Below are 27865 nucleotides of genomic sequence, written 5' to 3'. Positions count from 1 at the left end.
GTGTTCGACTGCTCCACCTAGGCTGCATTTTTTAGCGCAGATCCATTGAGAAACTTGCTGTTTCAGCAACATTTAATTTAAAAACTGTACTTTTGATGTTAAACAAATGTTCATTTATAATTTAAATAAATTACAGGTTAAAAGGGGCATGGAAATTTCTGTTTTTTGTATTGAAAAGTTATCGAACCTTGAGACTAAAGTATCGAACCGAACCGTGAATTTTCTGTATCGTTGCACCCCTAATATGTGTGTGTACTGTTTGTATATATTTTTTTTCCCCAACTTGAATGACAAATATATTTCAGTCAGAGTGGCAGTCCTGCTGTATAGATGATCTTTGACAGTGCTATACATTCAGTCTACCTGCCAATGTCTCCATTTAATATAAAAATTTATTTACAATCACAAAAATATAGTTTTCTGTTTAGTTTAAGCCTAATTTATTTTAAATTAGATTTAAACTCAAAAGAAATTAGATATAGACTGTATTTATTTAAATGTTGGATGTCCGCCCCCCTGAGATGTTGGCTTTCAGTAACTGTGGCCCTCTGAGCAATTTAGTTAAATAGTCCTGGTTTAAATGTTTTAAAGAAAAGCTTTTTATTATTTCTGTGGAGCCCAGAGATAAACCCACATTGCAGACTGATGTGGGTCAGGTCTGGTGTCAACCTGGCCCTGCTGGCTGACTGCTGTCATGGTGAGTGGCTTGTTAACCAGATGTGGGTCAGGTCTGACAATGATGGAACTGTTTATGTGATAGAATGCCACAACTGACTTAGTTGTGCTTTTGTTTATGAGGAGCTGGCCCATGCATGGACCACCTCTGGCAAACCACATCTGGGCCACCAAAGGGCCATCACTCTTTGCTGTATCTGGGCTGTGCTAATGCCTTGTGGGGGCCAGAACTGGGCCAGACAAATTCCCACAAATGTGGGGGGTGATCCATGGGCTGGTACTGGTCCTTGGCCCAGTTGCTGGGGGTCTCTTCCTTAGACATGTAATGTCTGAACTCTTTGGAGTCTTTGGTACAGCAGATCAGTATATAACATGTTATATAAATGTACTGAACTTTACATCAGTAATGCTCATTACAAGYTCAGAGATATTTATAAACACATTAAAAATACACATACTGTATCTTGATCAAATTTTAAATAGTATATTATATTAGCCAAAGTGCACTTAGTTTTGATAAGTGCAGATAAATAACTGAATTTACAACTTGTGACAGCAATGAACCAAAACCAGAAATAGAACAAATAAAGCCAAACACCAAAAGAGATAAATACCAAAGAAACGAACAAATTGCAAAAGACAACTCTTTAATTGCATGTCAATACAGTTTCTTTGGTTGTTTTTGTAACTGTATGTGGGGATTTTGCATGTAAAAGTGTTTTTGGAGGTGACTGTATCTTCAGCATCTGTTTTACACATTATCATTTCTTCTGGTTTTGTGACAAGTCAAAATATCTGTGCAGCATCTTTTATAAACACAACATGCTCAGAAATAAAATCAACACAGGATCAAAAAAATAAATTAAATACGAAGGTGAGAAAAACCTTCAAGAGGCCAGATGTGGCCCGCGTGTGACTTTTGTCTGGCCTGCAAATGAGTTCAATAAAAAATGTTTTTACATCATTTAGTATTAAAATAGATTTTAAAACAATTTTAATTGTTTTAAATTATGATTTAATGCAGCATAATAACCAAATTGAAAAAGGTAAAAGATAGCACTTGTTCTTTCACATAATGCAGTGTTTCCTCTCTCATTATTGGGCAACGTCCCCAAATTGCTCCCCCACACCTGGATGTCCAGCCCCTGAGCTGTTGGCGTTGTGTAACTGTGGCCAGTTTAGTTAAACAGCCCTGATTTAAGGTCAAACACAAAACCAAAAAATAAAGTCAAACTTTATTAATTAGGTAAACACATGAGTAACCACACCTCTAAGTTTAACTAGCAGATGACCCATAAAATAGTAATAATAATAATAATAATTTGTGTTTGGTTTTTATTCTGCATTAAAAATTGTTCAAAACTTGAGTTATCAAATTTCTCTATGTGCCCCTTTTGCATTTTATTTCTCTCATTTTGCGGTTTTTTCTGTTATTTTATGTTTTTTATAGCAGTAGCTTTATCAGGTTGTTGCATTTAAACACATTAAAGTGAAATACAGAGATCACACATTGGACTTAAAACTAACAATGAGAATATTCTAGGTTGCTTTCGAATTGTGAGCTTTCTAGGGAATGAAAATTTCCTCTTTAACATCTCATCTGTAACCATTCAAGGATTTCTGAATACTTCCCCACCGGATAAACAGGCTGTGGAGTCCATCCACTTCAGCAGCTGCCCAACACTCAGCTCCCCGCAGTGATTGGCATGGCAGGGCAGCACGATCTGACTCATCTGCACTTCGGTGGGGTTTCTGTGCACTTCCTCACAACCACCCTGGATTAACTGGGGGTGCAAAGTCAGGTTTGCAAGCTTCTCGGACGTCATGATTCTAGAAAGACAGGAAAATGCAGAGACATGTAGACTCAGTGCGACGGGGAGACAAATTAAATATTTGATGTTTTTGTTTTAAAAAGGCTATTACCGAATGCTACATTTTTAAATAGTTATCTTTCAGATGCACCATATGAAGTGGAGCAGCCTGATAATATTCAAAAAGGTGACCCAGTGTTTTTTATTTTTCTACATGGCAGGTTACTGATGTCTGATCAACATGTAGAATTACATTATTACCATTTTCAGCAGTGCAGCTGAAATGAACATTCTGCGTGCAGAAATAGCTTAAAGTGGCAGTTCTTCTTCTTTTTCTTCTTCATATTTTTATATGCAGTTGGCAAACAACTTGTGGTGTGCATTACCACCACCTACTAGAATGGAGTGTGGGTCAAAATACTATATTATCTTTACTGATTATTACTATGCCTCTTTTTAACTTGTATTTGTTACATTCTTTTCCTTACTTACTTAACAAACAAACAAACAAATAAATAATCATAGTCTGTTAACTTTGTTTTCTTGAATAACCTAATTAAAATGTTAATTCCTGAACCTTTCTGTAATAAATTTGATATATTGAATGTTTCTTTAATTGTTCTGAATTCTTCCATCATGTCTCTTCTCTGCCTCTCATATCTTTTACATATTAATATTATGTGTTCTATTGTTTCTAGTATTCCACAATGCTGACAGTTTCCACTTTCATGTTTTTTATTATAAAGAGTGTACTATTAAGTCCAGTGTGTCCCAATCTTAATCTAGTTAATAATCTCTCTTCCTTTCTGTTTCTCCTAGTTACTCTCATTTCTCCCACTTTCCTTTGGATCTTATAAAACCATCTTCCTTTTTTTCATCGTTCCATTCTTTCTGCCACTTTTCTTTGATTTTTAATTTAACCAAACTTTTTGCCTCAGATTTACTTATATTGGTTGTGAAGTTGATTTGTCCTGTTGTTGTCCTTTTTGCTGCCCTGTCTGCTGCCTCATTTCCCTCCACCCCAGTGTGTGCTGGTACCCATATGAATGTTATTTCTAAACCCATCATCTGTATTCTGAATAATGTTTGCTGTATTTCTAATAATGTGTCCGGTCTGCTTTCTGAGTGGCTGTTCTGTAAACTTATGAGTGCTGAACTTGAATCTGAACAGATTAATGTTATATCTTATGTTGTATCTTACCCCCCTGTGAAAAGATAACTCRGCCCCAAGGCGAAATTTGAAAAATGCATCAAAGTGGGTGGAAGGGGGGGGGTTAGAGAGCGGAGGTGTGGCCAGGATGAGAGAGCTGTCCGCCTCACACCATACCAGCCTCGGACAGAGGAGTGGAGAGCTCTGTGACAGCCTGACATAAAAAAATAAAAGCATACAGCTGCAGCTGCTCACAAGATCACTAGTTTAAATCAGGAATAAAACTGTTGGGTCTTGTTTGACTGAAGTTTGGTCCATTAGGGCTGCAGCTGCACCGCTGTGTTTCTGCCTTTTTTTCCCTCCTCCCCTCCCGCTGTGCAGGGAGTACTGCTGGTGTGTGTGTGGGGGGGGGGGAGCAGCGCAGCAGTCAGCTCTCCCCACCCGAGGCTGAAGGTCAACAGACGATCATGCTAAGCTTGCTAACTGTTCCACCCTCTGACTGCTGCAGGGGCGTGTCTTAGAGAGAGGCTTTTATACCAGAACACAGCCGCTGTGACGAAACCGTGGAGAAGACACGTCACCATGGAGAGCCGTTAAACAATATGCAAATTAGCCTGCAGTACCACTGCTCCACCCATATGAGCAAAAACACGTTTTTAGACCAAATATTACAGATTTGGACAAATACGCACAAAAACATCAAAATTAGCACAGAAACAGTACTATATAACATTTTAGATACATTCTAGACAGTTTATCAGCTAAAAAAAAAGTTAATTTTGGGGTAAGTTACTCTTTAATGGTCTTACCTCCTCTACCCACTGTACTGCTAATAATATTGCTGACATTTCCCCGGTGTATACTGACAGTCCATTTGTGATTCGTTTAGCTTGTTTTATATMAAATTCTGGTATTATTATTGCTATTCCTATTTTACTTGTTGTGTTTTTTTGATGCATCAGTATAAATTTGAACATAACTATGGTTTATATATGATCTATGATCTATATATTTCTGAAATGTTTAAGAGTTAAAAATGAATCCTTTATCGTTTTTTCCCCTTCTTTATTGTTTAAAGAGGCGGTTGGGGTGGCCAAAGATTTTCTATGGTGGCCACCCCCTGGCTCCGCCCCTGGATATGTGACAATCCTCAAATTTGGCACAGACGATTTAAACATTTTTCTGAAAATCAGCGATCAAAAGTCACAACAGACACATATTCTTTAAAACGGTAAAATATATTTTAATATTAACTGTTTTTTACAATCTGAGAAAGTTTCATAAAAATCTGTCAACTCAAGGTTTTAAAGCCCATCAAAGTTTTCTTTTTATTCCATTAAAATTGCATAACTTCCTCATTTCTCAATCAATTTTAACACAGTTTGTATTAGTTACTTGGCATTAGCTGCATCCAGTTGTTTTTTTTCACATACCTAACCAAGTTCAAGTTTTACTCTCTCAGACCTGGGGAAAGCACACCGAGCTTAAAATAATCCTCAAATAATCTGGTTTGAAGGAGGATTTTCTCAACATTTTTGTTTTGCATCAACCGTGTGAAATGCCCTGTTATGTAACAAGAACCTTGTTCAGTAAGTTTTATGCACAGGRTTGTTTTAAATGCATGCTTGCTGAGGCATGTCTGCTTTAGTGGAGCTGAGCTAACTATTTCAAGACCTGCTGATAAACTGGGGGCAACAGAAGGGTGCAGGCCGGGTATGTAGGACCACTCAGGTCCTGGAGGTCCAAGAACTTTCAGAGAATCACAGGGAAACAACTGTCACCTTAAATATCTAAAACACCTAAACACGRTTAAGAGTAGTGTACCGTGCAACAAACACAACATCGAATTAAGTAGAAAAACAACAACACAAAATGGCTCACACACTCCAGTTAAAGTTTCCGGGTGAAGCTGGTCCTGTTGGAGCTGGAGGGGCGGCGGCTTCAGCGCTTTAAAACCCGGCTGGGCGATATCCGAGCCATGTGTCTCTCTGAGCTGCTGGTTCAATAACACAGAAACTGAGTACCTTCACAGCTGCTTTACTACTAAGTTCACTGAGGTCCACCGGAGGGAGGAAGACACGCCCTCCTCCTCCTCCTTACGCGGCGACAACAGTGTCCGGTTTTTAAGGTGGAACTGGAGTTAGCTCTCACGAAGAAGCACCAATTAAAAGTGTAAACAAAACATTGTATTCACTTMTATTACACCGCCACATATGAATAATTTTTATTGAATAATAGCAACTTATAAGTTTTATTAACTATAAGACTGTATGTGGAATAGATTTAAACAAGAGAAATAACAATGTGATTTAACAAGTTTAAATCAGCAAAATACGGAGCCCCGAAGGAGACATTAGTTTTCCTTATTTTGCTTATTTTGTGGGATATATGTYTATAAAAAACAGTGCAAGGATTTGTCTGGCTTAGCAATTCTGCAAAACTTTGYYTGGGAAAGCAAATGTTTTGCAAGYTAACACAAAAYTATTTTAAACCAAAGCAAAAAATATTGAGAGGGAACTCAAACACTGCGAGGTATAAGGCAAAAGTATTGCAAGAAGACACAGCTTTGAGGTAATGCCAAAATATTGTGAGGAAATACAAATGTATTGTGAGGTGATAGAGCTGGGCGATATGATCAAAATTTTATATCGCTGTATTTTCAACATTTTCACCGGTTTCACGATATTTGACGGTATTTTTCTTTTCATCACAGCTCAGCTGATAATAAAATGTACAAACCCTGCTTATTGACTTTTTTTCTTTTACTGTACCTCTGTCTGTGTCGCTGTTTRCCTCCTCTGTCTGTTCTTCTCTGACTGGTGGTTGGAGACAGTAGTCATGCATTTTGGTCCAGTCATAAAGGAGGAGGGTTAAGAAAAGATTATGATCGGGTTTATTGTTTTATGTTATTTATTAAAGCTTATCAGCATGACTCACCTTGCACACCAGTCAATTCTAACTCCGCTACGAACTACTTCCCGCAGGCTTTTCACAATAGAACCACATTAAGTCTCCATCAGCATAACGTCTCCATATTAACTAACCGCGTTAAATCTAACTGTGCACGTCACTGAAGAAGTGTTTACTACATTCAGCGACGTCGAAAACAGGATGTTTTTTTAAACATCAGTCAATATAAGCAGTGGAATCGCCACCCGCGGCTACAACTAGCTGCTCCAAACATTAGCATGCTAACGCACATAGCGGTGCAGCAAGGAAAAATGTCCCCTGGGAAACAACAGTTCACTGGCGGCCGCGACGAAACGTTCCGTTATTTAAACCGGAATGTCCGGTATTCAAAAAATTCATATCATAACAAAAAGAAAAACCGGCATTTGGTACAAAACGGTATACCGCCCAGCACTAGGTGATGCAACGCAAAATTGTGAACCTACGCATAAGTATTGCAAGGGAAAGCAAAAAATATCACACTAGAAGGCAAAAGTATGTAAGGTAATTCAAAAATATCGTGTGGGAAAGCAAAAGTACTCTAATGCAAAAGTAATTTGAGATAATCAAAAATTATTACGAGGGAATGCAAACAGATTGCAAGGTAAGCAAAACTATTGTGTGAGAACGCAAAAGTACTTTGAGGTAATGCAAAAAGTTTTGTGAGAAAATGTAAATTATTGAGAGGTAACACAAAAAATTTGCAAGGGTACACAATCATATTACGATATAATGCAAAAGCATTGCAAGAGAACACAAAAGTATGAGGCACCCCAAATAGTATTGAGGGAATATAAACATGTCATGAAAAAAGCAAATAGTATCCCATGGGAACACAAACGTTTTGAAAGGTAACGCAAAAAGTATTATGTGGTAATGCAAGCGTATTGCATGACAACACAAAAGAATTGCATGGGAATGCAAAAGTATTGTGATGGAACACAAAAGTATTGTGAAGTAACACAAGAGAAATGTCCCAATGTCTCCTTGGGGGCTCCGTAAAAAGCCATCTCRTAATTGAGCTGACTGTTTTGACACATAAATGGCTAAAATACCACAATTTATGCCGAAGTAGATGGATTGCACAAAAAGTTGGCTATGTAAAAGTCAAAAACAAGAGGACAGTTGTGTGAGTGCTGAGTCGGCATCCATACAAATTAATTCATTTTGAAAATTACCCTGTAGCCAGTGGAAACCAAACAAACAACAAGCCATCATGCATTTCTAATTGGATGCCAGCAACATGTTTTAAAACAAGATGGAGTGCAGAGGCATTGTTTACCAGTGTGGTGTTGCATCATAGTATTTTTTCATAACACTGACTGCTAAGGCTTCAGAAACTGAAAAGACCAGTTGTTGTGGTGGTAAAATCATTTAACCAAAGTCTTCTCTCATTCTTGCTTCAAACTTGGATTTTAGTAGATGTAGTGCAGAGCCCCTAGAAGAGGACAGCTACGACTGTGTGACTTTTAGCACAGGGATTGTTAGTGTGAAACTGTTGTTGYCAATGTCTTGATATGATAAAGGGATATATTTATTTAAAATGTTTTGTCTTGGTGTCCTCCAGATGAGTCAGGCACTCTAGCTGCTGCATTTTGATCTGTCTACTGATTAAAGGTTGTTACATTATTAGCTTTTTTTCCCCCTCCTTGACTGTAGGATATTGCAGTCACCATTTACAATGTTAAACCAGTTCTTAAATTTGCTTTAATCAGTGTTAAAAACAGTGAGTGACAGAGGATCAAATATCAAGAAGGTTGTTTTCTTTCTGAAGCCATGCTGTTTTTTAAATCTTGTTTTATTGCATAAAGACATTGTTTATTTTGTCATGATCATCCATTAAACCATATATGACACACCGGTTTCCATTTCACAAATAGATTTGGAACACACAAAAGCATTCGTTTACTTGCAATTAAAAAGTCAACAAATAGTATTGGAACCGTGAATTTGTACCTTAAATTAAACTCATTGGTATTGAAGTTACCGACGTCAGAACTGTAAACAGAAAACACAAAGAGGTGGACCCCGACTCGATCCTTGCGTTCTGATTGGCGGTCGGGGCCGTCACTCACATAGGCCCCGCCTCTTTCCCCAGACCAGGCTCGGTTGAGTCGTRGGATTGAGGAGGGTCGCGGCCGCGATGGTCTGACAGATGAAATAACCAAAAAAGAAAGAGAAGGCGGGCGTTCTCCCACACAAAACAATGTTCCCTAAAGGCAAAGGCACCCCGGTGCCGTCGGACAGCCAAGCACGAGAAAAGTAAGCAGAAAAACGTTTATTATTCTGTATTTTTCCACCACGTAAGTTGCTRTCTGTTGTTCGCTGGGGAGGCTAGCGAGAGGCGATTTCCTCCTACCGAGAATGGAATTGAATGAACCGCCTTGTCTGCTCGCCATTCCTTCTTCTGAGCTGCTGCTTTCCCCCCCTCATTTTGCTGTGTTTTTACWTCTCCGCGACCAGTTTTCGGCACAGTCTGGGGCTGTTTTTAAGCGACGCTTGTCAGACATTTTCGCGGTATTTCAAACCGAGAGCACGGAAAAGGGGAGAAAACAATAACATCGCGGCGCTTCGGCGCATTGTTTTCTCTGTTGCGCTCTCTCTGTCTCTGGTTTTATTGCCCTTAGCTTCATCAGTGCTACCAGGACCCTGTAAAAGCTAACACACAACAGGCTGGTCGTGGTTTATGTGCCTCGCCAGGGCGTTAAATGTCTCTTATTTTGTAGCTTCTAAACATGATCAATGTAGTAAATCTTCAACAGGCTTGCCTTGTTTTTCAGTCCCCATTAATTTTTGGCAGCCATTGTTCACATACACACACACACTCACAGGGCCTGCAGCAGACTCCAGTCACTCACTGTTCCCCTACAGGAAGAATTAATGTTTCACCATTAATTTGGTTTAAAAAAATCTTTATATAATAATTATAATTTCCATCTTTATTTCCACACAGGTTGGCTCTATACGTATATGAGTATTTGTTACACATAGGTGCACAGAAGTCTGCTCAGACCTTTTTATCAGAGGTATGTGGAATTTGGGGTAAAAGTTCAACCATATTATCATGTCCTATTTTTAACACTTCATTTTATATGGCATGTTCCTTCTCAAAAGAAAATTAAAAATTCTTGAAATCCCTTTTATTTGTAGATCCGATGGGAGAAAAACATAACACTCGGAGAACCCCCTGGATTCCTACATTCCTGGTGGTGGTGAGTTTCATCTGGCTGTATTGTAACGTAGCGCCTAAGGGTTATATGTGTGTGTGTTTGTTTTCTTCATGACCTCTCTTGTCTCCACAGTGTTTTCTGGGACTTGTATTGTGCCGCACCAGAGAGGAGAGAGACATGTGACCACTCCAGTGAAGCGAAAGCCTTCCATGATTATGTGAGTTTTGCTTAGCTGCCTTTTTCCTTTACGAGCCAAAGTAATGTAAACAACATGGCGTCAGCTCAGGTTGGAATTTTTTAGGAACTGTGAGGAGGGTGGAGGGATTGTTATCTCAGTCTCACAACACTCCAGCAAAATTTTCCACATTTTAAGACATTTTATTTCTCCCTTTTTTAAATTGTGTATGCTAGAGTTGCATGATATGTCATTAAACATCATCCTCACAATGTAAGTGTGCAATAGTCACAATGCAGATCCTGCGATGAAGGAGGAAAATTAAATCAATGTGTTATGTTGGGACTAAACCATAAGTCATTGCACTAAATAGTTGTGTGTTAGGGCTTTTATTTTGACAAGTTGCTTCTGGAAGTGGGTGGCTTTGTGTTGCAAAAGCTAAAACTTTCATTTTGTTGTGAAACGTCTGGGACAATAGTAGCAACGTTTTTCGGAAAAGTGTCGGAGAATTCTCGAGCTGTGGAGGAAGACGAGGATCTTGACAAAAATGAGGAAGATTTGAAAGTTTACAGAGAACTGGAGSAAAAGAGGTCAAATATGGTTAGCATGAATGGTAATGTTAATGGGTGGTGGGAACAGAAGATAAGATAAACACAGAGGCAACATGTTAGGTAGWAAAATGCAATTCACATTTGTACATGATAGAAGGAAACGTACTCAAGTCCCAGCAGAATGAAAGCAAACAATTAAAATAAAACAATAACCTTCAAATACAGAAAAATAACATACTGTACTTGTCACATTAACAAAAAAGGTAAGAAAGGTTCAGGTTCATTGTCAACAAGATTGCAGAAGAACTTAAAACCCAATTCAAGTAATGAATATTCCTGTATWTTTTTCATATCACAATACCTACAAGAAAGTTAGAGAAAAATCACACTTTATTTTTTTTTCCAATACCGTGTAGCTCTAGTGTATGCTCATTTATTTATATCACAAGTCCAAATGTAGTCTGTAAGTCTGCATTTAACAACCGAAGCCATTTCGAATACTTTTAAAATCTGTCGGGGTGTTGATCGAATGATTCCCCCAAACGATGAGCCTTTGTAGGCTTCTGGGAAAATGAAGCTGATGTCAGCATTTCCTGAGTGAGACCTGTCGAGTATCATCACCCCCCACCCACGCCAAGATCCCTGTCTTCAATATGAACACGAAGGGGGAAATGTAGTTTTCTACATAATCTTAAAATTTTCAACCTCAGTTTGATTTTTTTCTCTTCCTTTTGTGGATAAAGACCTCAAGTACACACTGAAATGTACAACCATCAGTATCATAATCCTAATGGGTTTCAAAGGGTATAGCCATAGAAACAGGCATACATGCTGACTTTTAAAATGAACAATGTGTGTGTCTCATTTGGTTGTGCATTGCTCCTGTTATGGTAGTGCTTGCATATTTGCATGATGTGGATGTATTGCATCTTGATAATTATGCTATATTTAAGATGGAGGCATTCTCATTGGCTGCGCTGTTTCCTGCTTTGAGTCAGCACTCAGAAAACAAAAAAAGACTCCTAAGCAGATCACAAAATGTGTGAGCTGTTTGTCAGCGGCCTCTATTTTAATTTTTTTTTTCATCTCGAAAGATTAGGCAAACGAATAGCTCATYTAAAAAAAAAACACGACAAATAATATGGTTTTGCTTTATCAGCACAGGAGATACATGTGCAGGTAAACATTTTGTAGGATGTTTAATGCAGAACTGAGTTTGTTGGTAGGTCAGTGGCATATCGGGCAGTAGCGGGTTAAAACACAGATGTTGGTCCTGCTCTTGGCAGATAGGGTTGTCAGGGCAACAGGCCTCTAGATCTGCCAGGTGACCTAGGATTCGGGAGGGAGACTACAGTTTGACTGTGCCCTTTTAATAAGCACATTCCTCATTATTCCAAGGCAAGCCCTCTACAGGGGGGAAGGGAGATATTTTATTTGACAGCTTCTGAATTTCACCGTCTTCATGACAACTGATTACGTTTGGCAGTTTATTTAGGCGTGTTGTGAGAAAAATACTGAGCAAAAAAAACGTTGGTTTCAGACATCATATATTTATGGCACTGRAGAGAAATGTAAATGTGATGTTGTTGAACATTGCAATGGTTGTCAATTGTGATAAACCCATATGTCCTGTCAGCATGCTGCTCACAATACACTCTATACCCCCCAACCCTAGGAGAATTGGCGGGGGAGTTATTTATATAAACGTAGCACAAAAAGTAAGTAAATTTGWATACCGTTGGAAAGCCTGATAATTTTCCTTTTAAATGGTGCCACATTTGTAAGGAACATGCATTTGTGGGGTGAACAGTAGGGCTGAGTATGCAGGTTGCACACATGAAGAAATTGCCAAATCTTCTCTGTCAAACAGGTTATTCAGCTGTTTCTATTGACACTTGTTTTGAGCTTCTGGTATCCCCAAGTGCTGCCAATCAGGTGCCCCGTATATGATTTATTACCAAGAAGCATTGTTACAACAAATAAATCATCTACCAAACACAAAGGTCCTTATTATTGTTATTATTTTTTGCTAAGTACAAATGCGTGCGTGGACCCATATTTGTTACATCATGGGGACCATTTTTCAGACACTCAACATCTTGTGGGGACCCAGTGCTCCTTATGGGGACCAAAGCCTGGTCTCCACAGGTTTGGATGATGTTTATGGGTTTAGGGATAGGTATGTACTAGGGTTGGGCATAATCGTATCYTGTGCAATTAATCGTCAGAAAAACATTAATCGATTATTTTTTGGCACTTGASGATTAATACGATTAATGCCACCAGGCGGATTGACCGCTCGGTGCTCCTCTCTGCTTCAAATATGATGAACGTAAAAAACGTTCCGTAATTTATTTATTTAAAATTTGATGTACATCCTGAAGTCTTTAATTTTGACACAGTTTGGAACAGATATTTACAAAGAGCAAATCTTTCCCACTAAACTGATCATGTGACTAGTAGGACATAAAGGTGTCCAGGGACTCCAGGGGATTAATCGTCAAATTAATCGTTATCGGCTGAATAGCACAATTAATCGTGATTAATTTTTTTTGCCAATATTGCCAACCCTAGTATGTACTGAGGTGGTTAGGTTTAGGGTAAGTGTCAAACTCCAGTCCTCAAGGTCCATTATCCTGCATGTTTTAGAGGTTTTCCAGCTCCAACACACCTGATTCAGTGATTGAATTAACTCTTCAAATTGGACAGAAGCCTGTTAATCACCCTGCGATCAAAATCAGGTGTTTTGGAGCAGGAAAACCTCTAAAACAGTGGTCCCCAAACTACGGCCCGCCTCCCCATTTGGTCTGGRCCCCAGAACAATACCAGAGAGCATTTAGGTTTTTTTTCATATATGTGTATTTATATTTGATTATAAAGTTGGACTTTTGCAATAAAATGTTCCTTAGTTATGAAGTATTTTCATTATTAACTATTATTAGTTAGTAACTATTTCATACATACACGCATATAACGTGACATTCTGTTCCACCCTTCTGCGGTCTGTGCCCCTATCTGGCAACCCCCAGAAAAAAAATCCTAAACCTGGTTCTCTCAAAGAGAGAATGGAATAATGGCGAAAAGATTAGGTAAGAAAAAAATTGATTCAGAATGCAGGGTATTTAAGCTGCAGTTGACAAACGATTATTTTTTGTTCATCTGTCAAGAGGCGGTGGCGGTATTCAAAGAATACAATCTGCGGTGACACTATGAATCCCGTCACAAAGACAAGTAGGATAGCTTGCAAGGCCAAATGCGAGCAAACAAACTCTCAAAGCTAAAAAGTGGACTGTTAGCTCAGCAGAATACATACTGTGAAGAACCCAGAGYGGGTTATTTGATTGTGCTTTCTGGAAAACAATAAATTTTTACATTTAGGCACTCCTGCAATAGTCACACTTTTTCCGTTACAAACTGACTCCAGCCCCCCACCAGAGAAGGGAAAAGTTATGTGGCCCTTACAGGAAAAAGTTTGGGGACCCCTGCTCTAAAACATGCAGGATAGCGGCCCTCGAGGACTGGAGTTTGACACCCCTGGGACAGAAAAATAAATGGAAGCCAGTGCAAAGTCCCCATGAGGCTAGAGAAATGTGCATTTTGAATCCATAAATTAGAGATATTGTGGCCAGTCATATAGAAATGTTGATGAATATGCCAAATATTGTGCAGTGCTAATTTATACTTATGTTATGTAATTATTCGTAATGTTTTAAACCTAGATATGCTTTATCTCATATTGTTAACAATACAATCTCTTACACAATTGGTTTGGCACGAGACAGTTTTCTTACCAAGGAAAACATTAGACAAATAAAGGAGATAAAACATCAGTGTGTGTGTGTGTGTGTGTGACGCTGTGGTGTTGAGTTTCTATAGTAAAAACTCCCCGTGTCATTTTGTGTCTGATTGTGTCTTTCTTTGTGATTATTAGGGGTCAGTCAAATGTGTGTGTGTGTGTGGACAGTACTAGTCCTTGGACCTTTGCCTTTGTCTAGGTGTGGGGGGAGGTGAGCGCTGCTCGTAAAGCCCCGGCGTATTCACACTGGGCCTGTCGAGCGCTCCCCGAGGGCTCCGTCGCCATGGAGCAGCGGCTGATTGATGGCTGTCACGGAGCTAAGGGCAGATTGGAGAAAAAGAAAAAGGGAGTGGCATTGTGGCATATGCCCAGTGTCCTACACAGCAGAGGAACTGGGGGAATAAAACAGGGGAAGGGGGTTGTGAGAACGATGAAGAGGGAGATGACGAGAAGTGGAGGGGACCTGCTTGAAGAGTCTGGAGGGGAAGAAAGGGAACATCCAGCCAGGATTCTGTCCGGTTTTTATGATGTTGATTGATGGTTAAACATTTACAAGTTAAACATACGTGCTTGTTTTGTTTGAGCTGTGGTTTCAGTGGATATTTAAAGCTGTTATAAGCAAACTAGCTTATGATTCAGCAGCTGGGTGGTCTTCGACACATAACACCTACATCATTTCTCCATCCACTTTTAAAATGTTATTTTAGTACATCTGCTTGTCTCTCTTTGTGCTAGTGCTTTTTACCAATCCAGCCGATTGGTCATCCTCACGCTCTTTTCTTTTATTCTTCCTCCTGCCTGTCCATCTTGCCCACATCCCCCCCCCTTGTTTTTTGCAACTAAATCTACTGCCACTCTGCCCTTTTGTAACCTCCTACAGTGATCCAAGTTTTTGTTGGCTGAGATTGCTTGTGATCCTTTTTAAGAGCACACGTACATGTGCTGAATCATGGCTGGGGGAGGGTAGTTTGCCTTGTTGAAGTTCCCCAGGGTAGATGTAGTAAAAGCCCCAGACATGAGACCCATAGCCTCAGGCAAGGCTAAGACATCTGCCCTTTTCCGCTACCAGAGAGCCTGTAAAGCAGTGGTTCTCCCCCCGTCAGTCTGGATAAAAGGCTTATTTTAAGTTAATTTGTTCTGTGTGGAAATTAGTGATATTATACGCAAACTAGATAAACAAAACGCACAAAATCAATCGTAATTTATCCTTCCTATTTGATCATTAATTACATTTATCACAGTGCAGTCCAGGCTTTTAGTTAAGATTTTGGAGGAGGGAAATGACACTTGAAGCTAGATACCTTACCCCCCAACGAAGTTTACAAAATTTACACAGGTGAAAAAAAGGGAACAAACCAGGACTGGAGATTCTGAAAACAGCAGCAACTACTGCAGCTGTACAATTGCCACCCACCTCTTCTATCTAAGCTGGTGTCTTCTTCTTTCTTAATAAAATAATTGTGGTCAGCCCCTACACCGCTTAAGAAACTTACAGAATTTAGGGAATAGGGACCAAATTATGGACAGACTGAGACCTAAGTAAAATAGCTGCCCACCTCCTTTATACACTACCTGGCCAAAAAAAAAGTGTCCACCTGGATTTAACTAAGTGATACGATCTGGGGTTGCTGTAGTTAGTCAGGTCTAGGTTCAGCAACAGTATGTGCTCAAAGTATGAGGTCTGAATGACCAGGTTATTCCATCAATGGATTGTTTCTTCCCTGATGGCACAGGCATAGTCCAAGATGACAATGCCAGGATTCATCGGTTCGAACTGTGAAAGGGTGGTTCAGGGAGCATGAGTCATCATTTTCCCTTATGGATTGGCTCCACAGAGTCCAGACCTTAGCTCCATTGAGAATATTTGGGATGTGCTGGAGAAGGTCAGACTCCACCATCATCAACGCAAGATCTTGGTGAAAAATTAACACAACACTGAGTGGAAATAAATCTTGACATTGCAGAAGCTTATCAAAACAATGCCACAGTGAATGTGTGCCACAGTCAAAGCTAAAGGTGGTCCAACGAAATATGTGACATTTTTTGTTGATGGCGACTATCTTTTGGCCAGGCAGTGTACAAGTCGGTTCAATTTATTCTTTATTTGTCTTCCTCTGGCTTCATAAAATGATTGCAGTCACCCCCTCCACCACTTAGGACGCTTACGAAATTTGTGGAGGTAAAAAAGTTATGTACAGACTGAGACCTGAAACACAAGCACAGCTACTGCAGCTGTACAATCGCTATACCCACCTCCTCTTTCTAAGCCAGTGTAATTTATTCTTTGTTTCTGGCTTCTTAAAATATTTGCMGTCACCCCCTCTGCCGCTAACATAGTTTATGGAAGTTTACAAAATGTACATAGAGTAAAAAAGTAAACTCTCGGCAGACCGAAGATCGGCAGGGCGTCCTGAGGTGTCAGCTGAAAGAGGGAGCCATCAAACTGAACAGGGCGTTGATTAGATGCCCCACCACCCCTTTAGCTAATTGCCTGGTGCAGTCATGTCACAGTATGGTTCTAAACACAGTATAAGCTTAGTTCATCCAAACCAAAAAAAGCTTGTATATTCTGCTAGAATCTCATGCAATGTAGAAATTTGCAGATATTTATGATGAACAATGAAAACATGAAACCGACACGTTCACTAACAAAATATTGACTTGTTGGAGGGAAAACTGTTTCAGGGAGACACACCATATTGTCTTGTACATATAGAGATACATATTTTAGTGTTGAGTTAAGTGATGTTTGACTAGAAGAACTAAAGAACTTTTGCAAAGGCCAGCAGTGGGAATATATACTCTAAACAATGCCAGAAGTATTGACATAAAACTGTTTTATACTATTGGAATAAGTGTTAATGTTCTTAAAGACTTGTTTAGTGTTCTTAATAATCTGCATCATTCAAACGTGAAAATCCTAAGCTGACTTGAAGGCAGACGTATTTGTTGATCCAACCCACAGCAGTTTTATCACACTTGACATTGTGTCACAGCAACTTACATGACAAGGGTGCTTTTTTCCAACACAACACTGGTAGACATAAAAAACATTGACCCAAATATTATACAAACTTTTGAAAGAACAATGTTATATTAACGAGGGCTGCGTATTGGCAAGAATTTGGTGATATGATGCATATCATGACACGGGTCACAATACGATATCTTGCGTTACTGTAAGCGAGGCGATATATTTCAATTATAAATAGGCATTTTTTTCTCTAAAAATTAAAATGTAAAAATCTCAGTATCTTTTATGTCTTTTTATGTTTCATATTTATTATTTCATCCATGTTTTCAATGGTTAGGCCAAATGTGCCATTAAATAGTTTGATTATATATCTGTGTTAGCTTTTAGATTTATAATAGCCTACATCTTGTGCAAAAGTTCAGTAAATGGATCAAATGAAGCTGCTACAGTTTGTGTTACTTTCACGGCACACCTTAATGGGGTAGCACYAGTATGACGGTCATCTCAATATCCTCAGTTTTCTTATGGTTGTTATATTTAGCCTCTTCAGTACTATCCCTCGGGGGCCCCCTTCAGCTCAGGGTGCTAGACAAATGCCTATCTACTGCTGTACTGTGACGGCTGACTGCAGTCGAGAGACTTCAATTTGGCCTAAAATATGTGACATCCTGGCTAAAACAGGACAGTTGGCAACTCTACCTCAGGCTTGAAGGAAGCGGGTGTCTAATCCACTCACTTTTGGTACTTAGTGATAAAGTTTCTTCACGATGCTAGCATTATACTCTCTGGCTCTTCAGGATTGGAGGAGCCAAATGGCTAACTGACTGCTGCCAATTAGRGGTTGGAGGCTAAAATACAACACAAGAATGAATCGCTGACACAAAACTTTATATTTTAAGCCTCAGCTAAATATTGATAGCTCTTTAGAGAATCAATACAGTATCAGGAAATTAAATATCGCAATATTTCAGTGTATCAATATTTTTTGTTAGTGGAGCATTTTGCATGAAACCTACTGCTAAAACATCTTAAATTAAAAAGCCAGACACTTTTCAGACTTTGTCCTTTCTCCGACATCACACAAAGAATCAGGACACACCTACATACCTCCAGGTGTGTCTTTGTAAAGTGTAGGGGTATGAGAAGGGGTTCAAACTTATGGTAACATTTCTCAGTTGACCCAAATCACCTGTTTAAGGATTACAACAAATATATTTGTTTAATTTTYTTGTAAATCATTTGATACTTTTYGCWAATTATTTCTTCTGTTTGYGTTGGTGTCAATTGTAAACATCCTTTACCTTTTGTCTATAGTGTGATTGGTGCAAAAACTAAATTTGTTTTTAAGACACTTTGTCATTGTGAAAGCAAGAGAGCTGTATTGATCATTGGAGGAAAATTCCTGAGTCAAGCCAGGCAATGCACACYTTCTCACTGAAATGTTGTTTAGTTTTGGGAAATTAAAATAATAAAGCTCTTGTCTAAATAAAACATCAGTGTTAAAATCACTAACGGCAGAGAATAAGTGTTAAAGGGTCATTGTGGTGTATGAGTATTGATGCTCTGTCTGATGAGCAGGTTTCAATAAGAACTATTTAGGGTAGACAAAACAGGGTCGATTTATTAATGTAAGTTTTTAAGCTACATTTAAAAACAAATTGACAGGAATTCCCACTGTGTGTGCACACCTGCAAGGTCACTTCAGGTAAATAAACATGTRAGACAGGATTGTAGTTCCAACGTCATCCTTCAGGTTACTAATGACCAGTCTGAGCAGTTCCACCCTTGAAAAGTTGGCTACATTTTATTTGTGGGGGGTGGGGTCCATTGCTTTGTTGTCCATAGATTTGCATTATTTWAACCAAGAGGATGTTATTGGGTTAGTAATAGCATTAATGATGATGTTATTTAACAAATAAACRAGTAATTCAGATCATACTGTGCAAATGTAAAATAAATATAAAAAACTGTACACTTACCATGGCTTAATTTTTTTCCTTTTTTTATTATTAATTTATTTTTCCCCACAAAATCCATTAACTTGATTTCAMGTCGTGTATTTTAGAACAGAAGTTTTTTTTAATGGATGTCTCAGAAAGTCATCAGCTTAGTAAAATTCATAATGAGGAGAAATTGCTTTTGAACACAATCGCTTGTTTGGTAATAAGCTTTATTATTTAGCTAAAAGTTTGGTTTGAATGTGTTTGTTGTCTCATTACTTTTTGTAAAAATTGATGTAATATTTTCACATGTTACATAGTTTTACATTCTTGTATATTTGTTGTTTCACATCCTCAGTGGTGAAGGTATGTTCAGGAAATGTCTCATCATGTTAATTTTTTTCATTTGAATAAAGTGATGCTTTTTTGGACTTACTTGAACATCCTTGGTTTTGGCATGAGGTCTCCACTCTCATCACATCAGAAACRCCACAGACATGTAGGCAGCCAAGCATGATGATTTCTCAGTTTTGGCTGAATTTTCTGCATCGTTTTATGACTCCACCTTTTTAATAAAGCGGTGCTTGTGCTGCCTGTGTCCTGAGCATGATGAGACGTGACTGTTCCTTGTGGCTTCACTTCTCTCTCCTCTGAGGTATTTCACAGTGGCCCTGCAGTGACAGCCCAAGCAGATATAATTAGGAGAGGTGCAGTCGATAAAAGGGAGAGTGTTGGCTATTGACCAGCCATGTCTGTGGGACTTCGCTGCATTTGAGCGGCACGCAGATGCTGATACATCCATTCTTGTGATCATTGCTTGTTCGCCTTTATCTACACCATAACATTCGTGAGCGACGCATTAACAAATTGTACTTGGGGGCACTTCTCTTTTTCTGTAGCCGTTCTCTGGAAGATAAACCCCACAGCTARGAAGACATTAGCTCATCTCAGATTGCTTCAGCTGCAGGGAAGAAAAACTCAGTCAATTAGGAGCGTGTGACCGAAGCAAATGGCACATTAGTGAATTAGGGCTGCGGTTTGAGCAGGAAATAAGCCCAGCTTGCCCCTGCTGTGTAGCAGCACTTTGCAGCCTCAGTACTGCATCCCTCTAACACATCTGATTGTAATGGATCCTAATCAGCAGGGTTCAGACCTCAATAATGACCCCATTAATATCTTGCTTATGTTGAAGATGACAACAGGTCAGTTAGTTAAATGTTGCTTAAACAGGTTGTACATGAAGTTTTGTTCACAAGATGTGAAAAAATGTTTTTTTTTTCTAACCCTGCAATATATATGTATTAAGAAAAAAAAATTCAGGATTTTTCAACAGATGACTTAAAATAACACTTTAAGTTATGCTCCCATCTTGTTGACAACGAACCTGCACCAATCCTACCTKTTTATTCATGTTACAAGTATGTTTTTATTCAGTATTTGAGTTATTCTTGGTACGRTTGATTGTGCTGGGACCRGAGTACACGTTTCCTTTTACCATGTGCAAACGTGAATAGCATTTTACTGCCGAACYTGTTGCATCTGTCTGTCTTGGTTGATGATTCCATTAGGGATGTCCCGATCAGATACTCAGTATCGGTGGCAGATATGGCCATTTTTTTGAAAATCTGGTAGAATCGGATTTAGTCATGTGATCAGGCCGATCCAGTTTTCGCGACAGTTTTCAGCATCATCATGCCTTACAACTGCCGTTAAGAAGTCAAGACGCACACAAGTATGCAACCATGTCCACAGTGAATGGAAAACAATGATGCTGAAACTGCATCTTGCAAAATCTGCAAACTGGATGTTTCTCGTGGTGGGAACAGCAGGGCTCGCTTTAATACTACCAACCTTGTCACTTGGAAAGAAATAAAAAATAAAGCTATCAGTATCGGATCAGTATCGGATCGGTATCAGAAAGACTAATCATTAAAAGAAATCTGATTGTATTGGGAGCCAAAAAATCTGGATCGGGACATCCCTTAATTCCATCACCCTTTTAATATTAGCATTCATGCTAATCCTATTTTACCTCCTTTTCACAAAAAAAAAAAGGAAGTTTTACCTTTCTTGACACAAAGCCGCTCACTTCTGGAAGCAACTCGTCAAAATAAAAGTCGCAACACGTGACCATTTAGTGTAATGACTTATCGTTTTTAGTCCCTAGATAAAACGTTGATTTAATTCGCCCTCTACATCACAGGACCTGCAATGTGAGTATTGCGCACATGTTTATCGCAATGACGATGCTCAAGCGATATATCGTGCAGCTCTAGTTGTTATTTTGTAAAGGGCAAAACCAAYTGGTTACATTGCTCCTTTTTTCACTGTTTTTCTTAGAGTGCAGCAGCAGCCCCCAGCCCTGTGATGGGAGGGATGCCTCCTGGTGAGGGAATGCCAGGAGGACCAATGCCACCTGCATTTTTCCAAGTAAGTCCATCGCTACACTCATATTGCTGCTGTTTGTTTTCCTGCCATTTTAACTTTCATCACTTGGTAAAAATCTAATCGGATATCAAATTTGTAAAGAAAATAAATAATATTTCTCAGCTTCTGATAATCGGGGTGCATCTGCTTCACTGTGCTTTGTGAACCAGTCATAAACATCACAGATGTTCTGACAGCCTGGACCTCCACCCTCCTGCGCTGTAAACAGGCAGGCGTGGTCCAGTCATTTCCCCTAATGGAGAAATCGAAAGGTGCAGCACCCACTGAAAATCAATACGCCATGAAGATAAAGTCTCTGCAGGCACCTGTGTGCAACTAACTTGTTAGGAAAGAAGACATCGCTCTTRTGCCACTTGGGCAAATTATTCACAACAAATTCAGGCATTTTTTTTCTTTCTTATTATGAACTGGAAGCCAAAGCAGTTCTGTGACTCATTATTTCATCATTCTTATACCAGAAGTCATTTTGATGTCTACATATAAGCACACACACACACTCAATCCTATCCATAGCGAAAATGAAGGAGGCGGCTCAATTAGACCCCTCACTTTGTCAGATCAGCAACATCAGTACCAGTGTTTAGTGTTGTTATAAAGCTAATTGCATAGAGCCTAATTGATGCTGTTAATTCAAGGAAATTAGCACTGATAACATGCTGCATGCAGCAGGCTTCTTGATGTTTTGACTGACAGGCGTAAGAGCTCACATCCTCTCCATCTCGGTCTCTTCTCACTCATTCAAGGCTGTCATTTACTTGTTCTTCTCTGCTCAGTTTCACTTTTTTGCCGTTGTGTACACGAAAAAAAAGGCTTTTGTATGTTTTGGCGCCGCACTTTGGCTCTTGCTCTCCAACTATTCCRCTGCCCTGTAATAACCCCGCATCTCTCCCTGCTTCTTCTTGCTCCCTCTTTTCTTTTTTTTTTCTTCTTTTTGTCTCATCTTTCCCTCTGTCTCTTTTCTGTACCCCCTGCCCCCCACTTGCCTCGGCATTTTCTGTGACGCTGTAGGGTCCTCCTGGTCCCCAGGGCTCTCCTCACCCTCAGCCTCCTCCCCCTAACAGTATGATGGGACCTCACAGTCAGGTAAAGCTGTCYTACCTGTCTCTCTTGTTCTTTTTTTCCTGGTCTGCAGTCACTTTGAGACGTTGGTTCTGATGCTTCATGCTTTGGCTTCTTTCTGAACTTTTAATGCCTTTGTTGCTTTCACTGTTTACACACTAAGAAGATAGAATACTATGAAATGTTTGTGTTCGGACTAACATCATTAGCATACACACACGTTCGACTTGCACATATGACTATACTACCATTTACTTGCAAAGAGGGCACCGGGCACCATGGGAGCACAGGCTGTTTGAATCGAATAAACTTGCTTGGGTTGTTGTTTTTTTTGATGGTTTGCTTCAAGTCTGCAGTTTATTATAAATATTTCAATTCTAAACTGCAAAATAAATTGGTTGCCTTTATCTATGTGCTAAGCCTGTTTGTATTTAAAACTGGACTGTGAGGTAACTAATGTGGCAAATGTAATTCAATAAATGATCAAATATGGAAATTAAGTGATATTGAATGACTAAATTTTCTGAAATCTTTAAAATTGTATCAATTTAAATGGTAATTATTGAGTTATTTTGTGCTGCAAAGGACCACCTGTGCTGTAATATTTAAAATTTAAGAATGTTATATAAAGGCAAAAACACTTGAACGTTAAAAACCTGTTGACTACTGACAATATTACAGCAATACTACTTACCCCTTACGTTTGTATAAAGTAAATTTTGTATATAGCAATATACTTATTAAATGTAATTTTTTTAGATTTTTTTTTAAGTTGCTGCAGACAATGAAACATTTTGGTGGTCATCAAGAGATTGTCCGCTAGACAACCTGGAAAATTTTCTTRTTGTCAATCTCTGAAATGTGCACAAAGTCTCTGAAATTTTAAGAAACCTCTGTGTTTACGTTGTAGCCCTTCATGTCGCCTCGCTTTGCTGGAGGCCCAAGAGGTCCCCCCATGAGGATGGCCAACCAGGTAGAGTCCACTGAAACATTCAAAACATACTAATAGTTTCTCAGCTAACTCAAAAAATAGTAACCCTCTAGAAACAGTTTTATGTTTTGACACCTAACTATCTGACTTTCAACAAAGAAACTGTGGCCAACATTATTATTTTTCACTGGTCCAGAACCAGTCTGTTTATGCTGAGGGCTGGGAGTGGGTTTTATCCTAATAGTGCAGCAGCTAAGTAGAAAAACACTTTAGTTTGTGATGCAAGCATGAAATTTTGCACAAACCCTCACTGTAACCCTCGCTTAAAAATGTCTCGGTGACGTCAATACAGAATTTCAAGATGACTGCCAGTTGTACTGATTTCTGACTTTGGGCATAAACAAAGGAAAATAATACATAATTTCTTGTTAAATTAAAGTCTTCCTGGGTAGTAGAGTTTTTTTTAAAATAAATCAAGAGAAAAAATAAGCTCAAAATAAGAGTTCAACAAACAGCGTACAAAATGGCTGCCATCAAACAGTTTTGTTTGTTAACTCAGCAACTAAGAAAGGTAAAGATGTGAAATGTTGAATAAAGCCTACATTTTGATGCATGTTTTGATCCTCTAAAAGAGGATCAGTATGAGTTATGATGCTTAGCGATTAAATGGTTAACAAAAAATAACTTATTTAAGAGGATAGTTACATCTCACAGTTACAGCTGCACAAAGCTGTGCATGCAAGCCCAAGCCTTTTATACTTGCATCTTCTACGACAACCAGACTTGCAGCCACATTTGGTGAGTTGTTCACAACTCTCTGTAATGGGGGTGCTGGGTGTTGATGGGTTGGGAAAACRCCAATCAAATGGACTCTGCTTCTGTTTRACAAGTCATTATGTAAAARCATGACTGGTGGCCATATTGAAAATTTGAGTGGACACCCAGTAATTTAAAAAAAATTGGCCTATGGAGAATGTACCAAATTTTGTGCTAGCATCACTTTAGTGAAAAAATGAGTTTATCTGCTGCACTATAATGAAAGACTTTTATTTTGATTGACTTATCTGTATAAAGTGATGATCTGGACWGTTGCAACACATTGGTTGTATTTAAAAATGCTATTATACAAATGTTTTTGGTGGTTTTTTTTCCTTGTAGCCACCAGGCGGAGGACCAGGTCCTCATCCTATGCTGCCCAACATGGACCCGACACGACCACAAGGTGCTTTCTTTTAACCGCGTTCTCAGGGTTCCTGCAGATCCCAGAAAAGTTACAAAAGGCATTGAATTCATCGATCCAAAAATAAGACCTTAACTAGCCTTAAAATGTCTTAAATCAATCTTGTAGAAGTCTTAAAAATGTTAACACAGTGTAAATAGGATGATTGGAATTCATCTCAACTATTAAAATAATTGGTAACATTTATTTATTTTTTTAAACATTCACATGCAGGCATTCCTCTTTGACATCACTTCCTGTTGCATCATATGCAGATATCTCAACAACCGTCCGTCTGAGCATCATGAAATTTGTTTCATAATATGTTAATAATGTTGTCTTTCCAAAAATATATCCGCGTTTCTTACAAAAATTTATGCCACAGGCACTTTAAGGTTTCATCTACAGCGAATTGGGGTTGAGACCCCACTGTGGGTCCTAAAACTCCTAATTTTGGGTTGTTAGAGGATTTCCTGAAATTAATTTAAGTTTAAAACTGACTGTTAAGAATGTTTTTGCTATATTTGACAAAAAAAAAGCAGTTAGATGTGGTTAAAAACTATTGGTTTATTAGGAATATTTGAATACTTAAACCAAAAATACTGTGATTCATGAGTTTCTGTCAGTTTTTATTTATTTATTTTTTGTCCTTTGTGTTTATTGTGAAATTGGTCTTAAATTTAATTTAATTTGGCTTCAAAAAGTCTTAAATTTAACTTGCCTTAAACTGTAGGAACCCTGATTCTGCAATTGCAGCTCATACATCCAACTGTTTTCTTGCTTCTTGATTTACATAATGTTTGTAACCCTTTAGGCCATCCTAACCTTGGTCCAATGCAGAGAATGAGTGGCCCTAGAGGCATGGGGCCCATGGGGCCTGGCCCTCAGGTAGGGTCCCTGATGCATATGTTATTTATTTATTTATTTATTTATTTATTTATTTATTTTTGTTTGCAATTTCTGTTTGGAAATGTTTTGTTGCAACCAAATGAAGTAGATGTCATCAACAGCCATCCTCGTGGTTTGATCAAAATCAAACTTGTGGTATTATAATTTTTTTTTGCCTTTCTAGAACTTTGGTGGTGGCATGAGGCCTCCACACAACACTATGGGTCCTGGTATGCCAGGAGTGAACATGTAAGCTTTTCATTTGCTTATATTGTCACAGAACATCCAGCCTAAATGCAAAACCTAACCACAGTTGGTACTCTTTAGGGGCCCAGGGACAGGTCGACAATGGCCCAATCCCAACAATGCCAACCCTGTAAGTACTAATCCATACACAAATCACAGAGAAATGTAGATTCTGAATACTTTRAGCTCTTTCCTCTGAGCTGTAGAAGTTATAGTCTGGGATGTAATTGTAGTATTATGTGTCATGGTTTCCACAGACGGTTGGACAGCTGTAATGGTATTAGGATGATCAGATGATAAATGATGACAGTTTGAGGTGTTTGCACTCTCTCTTGGTCTGTAATGTTTCTGTCTTTGGTTTCAGATGCCTTACTCATCACCCTCTCCGGGTGCATACGGGGTGAGAACGCATGGCGAAATGTTGCACGTTCAGCAGAAATTTTACAATGAGATATGAGCTGTAGGGTGCGAAGCTGTAATATGTTTCTTGTTTCTTCTGTTTGCTTCTTCAAAGGGGGCATCTGGGGGAGGCGGTCCTCCAGGAACTCCCATCATGCCCAGCCCTGCAGGTTAGGTCTTTCCTGACCTAAAAATATCAGACTTCCTCTTTTCTTTCTTTCTGTTTTTGGCTTCAACTGCATTTAGTTATTTTTTCCTCCTTTTTTTTTATTCAGACTCAAACAACTCTGGTGACAACTTGTACACAATGATCAACACTGGACCTGGCAACCGAAATAATGTGAGTTGTTTTTCTTGTACTTTTGTATCAAAGAGTTTTTGTTTGGGCAAAGGCAGTGATGGGGGGTGCAAATGTTATCCCACTGCTGATGCATCTTTGTGTCATTAAATGAGGTTGTACTAGAGCTGAAACTGTCAGCTGGCTAATGTGCTAAACCCTTATTAGCCATTGTGGAAACCTGTTTTATTGCATCTCCCTTGGTGTGACTCGCTGTCTGAAATGTTGACTTCAGCTGATTGCAGGATTAAACAACAAACAGTCAYTAACACACAGCAACTTTTGTATTTACCGTATTTAGGTGAAACAAGTTTTCCACAAAAYTTATCTATAAAGTTGGAGAGTAAATTTTGATAGATCTTTTTCTYACGTACTATTCAGTATTTTCTGGTATAAACTGATGTATTGTGTTGTGGGGGATAAATCATGTTAATTCCTCCATTTGCCCTCCTACTGTAGAACACGTCGCTCAAAGCGAAGGACAAACAATCAGAGAAAGAAAAARTTAATACAGTAGTTTAAAAATGAGTTAAGCAGAGAAAATCACTAAACTTAGTTCATCATGGTTTGAAAACCATGTCAGCAACATTGAAATTATAAGTTCTTGTATTTTTTTTTACGGTTAATGGTATAAAACTGATCACATTGTAACAGAACGAGCCACGTTATGCTGATGTGTAAGAAAAAGAAACAAAAAAAATCTTTTTTAAAGAGCAATATCATTAAATTTAGTGGTTTTCATGCCTAATGAAATTGTTTTGGGAATTTTCTTTTATTCCTAAAGAGAGTGGCATGTAATAAAAAAAAAAAAAATTCAAAGACCCAACACAAGTGTTTCTTGCCTTCCTGAAGCTCACATGCTGTGTGCTGCACTGTTCATCTGGGAACACATAAAATAGATTAATAATTGAAGCAAAGCTCACTAAGAATACTGGATCTGCTTGCAAGTTATTTGATACTACAGGCTGCTGTTACAGTATTGAACTAAAATGATTGCAACAAAGATATAAAGGTTTTTGGCAGAAATAGAACTAAAAATGTTTAATACCAGGTGTGAGTTAACACAGTTTTTTAAAATGGGCTTCTGAAAACTTATTCACATTAAACACAGCTTTCTTTAAGGAAATGCAGTATTTAAAATGTTTGT

At 38.7% G+C, this 27865-nt stretch overlaps 2 protein-coding genes across 4 annotated transcripts in view; one reads left to right on the top strand and one right to left on the bottom strand.

Moving 5' to 3' along the window:
• Positions 1 to 5738, bottom strand: part of acot11b (acyl-CoA thioesterase 11b) — an 18948-nt gene extending 13210 nt beyond the window's left edge. The window contains exons 1-2 of one of the 2 annotated variants that reach the window (XM_014002911.1): positions 5518 to 5738; positions 2312 to 2505 (exon numbers count right to left, since the gene is read on the bottom strand). In XM_014002911.1, the coding sequence (XP_013858365.1) occupies positions 2312 to 2501 (190 nt within the window). In that variant the 5' untranslated portion in view covers positions 2502 to 2505; positions 5518 to 5738. The remainder of the gene's footprint in view (positions 1 to 2311; positions 2506 to 5517) is intronic. The other variant, XM_014002910.1, reaches the window with a different exon arrangement.
• A 2899-nt stretch (positions 5739 to 8637) lies between these two features.
• Positions 8638 to 27865, top strand: part of ssbp3b (single stranded DNA binding protein 3b) — a 24761-nt gene continuing 5533 nt past the window's right edge. The window contains exons 1-14 of one of the 2 annotated variants that reach the window (XM_014002908.1): positions 8638 to 8847; positions 9539 to 9611; positions 9736 to 9797; positions 9888 to 9972; positions 21532 to 21621; positions 22648 to 22722; positions 23609 to 23671; positions 24788 to 24851; positions 25663 to 25736; positions 25921 to 25985; positions 26064 to 26112; positions 26347 to 26382; positions 26497 to 26551; positions 26657 to 26721. In XM_014002908.1, the coding sequence (XP_013858362.1) occupies positions 8792 to 8847; positions 9539 to 9611; positions 9736 to 9797; positions 9888 to 9972; positions 21532 to 21621; positions 22648 to 22722; positions 23609 to 23671; positions 24788 to 24851; positions 25663 to 25736; positions 25921 to 25985; positions 26064 to 26112; positions 26347 to 26382; positions 26497 to 26551; positions 26657 to 26721 (912 nt within the window). In that variant the 5' untranslated portion in view covers positions 8638 to 8791. The remainder of the gene's footprint in view (positions 8848 to 9538; positions 9612 to 9735; positions 9798 to 9887; positions 9973 to 21531; positions 21622 to 22647; positions 22723 to 23608; positions 23672 to 24787; positions 24852 to 25662; positions 25737 to 25920; positions 25986 to 26063; positions 26113 to 26346; positions 26383 to 26496; positions 26552 to 26656; positions 26722 to 27865) is intronic. The other variant, XM_014002909.1, reaches the window with a different exon arrangement.

This window comes from Austrofundulus limnaeus, unplaced genomic scaffold, assembly GCF_001266775.1.
Source record: "Austrofundulus limnaeus strain Quisiro unplaced genomic scaffold, Austrofundulus_limnaeus-1.0 Scaffold15, whole genome shotgun sequence".
Taxonomy (NCBI): domain Eukaryota; kingdom Metazoa; phylum Chordata; class Actinopteri; order Cyprinodontiformes; family Rivulidae; genus Austrofundulus; species Austrofundulus limnaeus.
The sequence above is the reverse complement of the archived record's forward strand: the minus strand, read 5'-3'. Positions and strand labels throughout refer to the sequence as shown.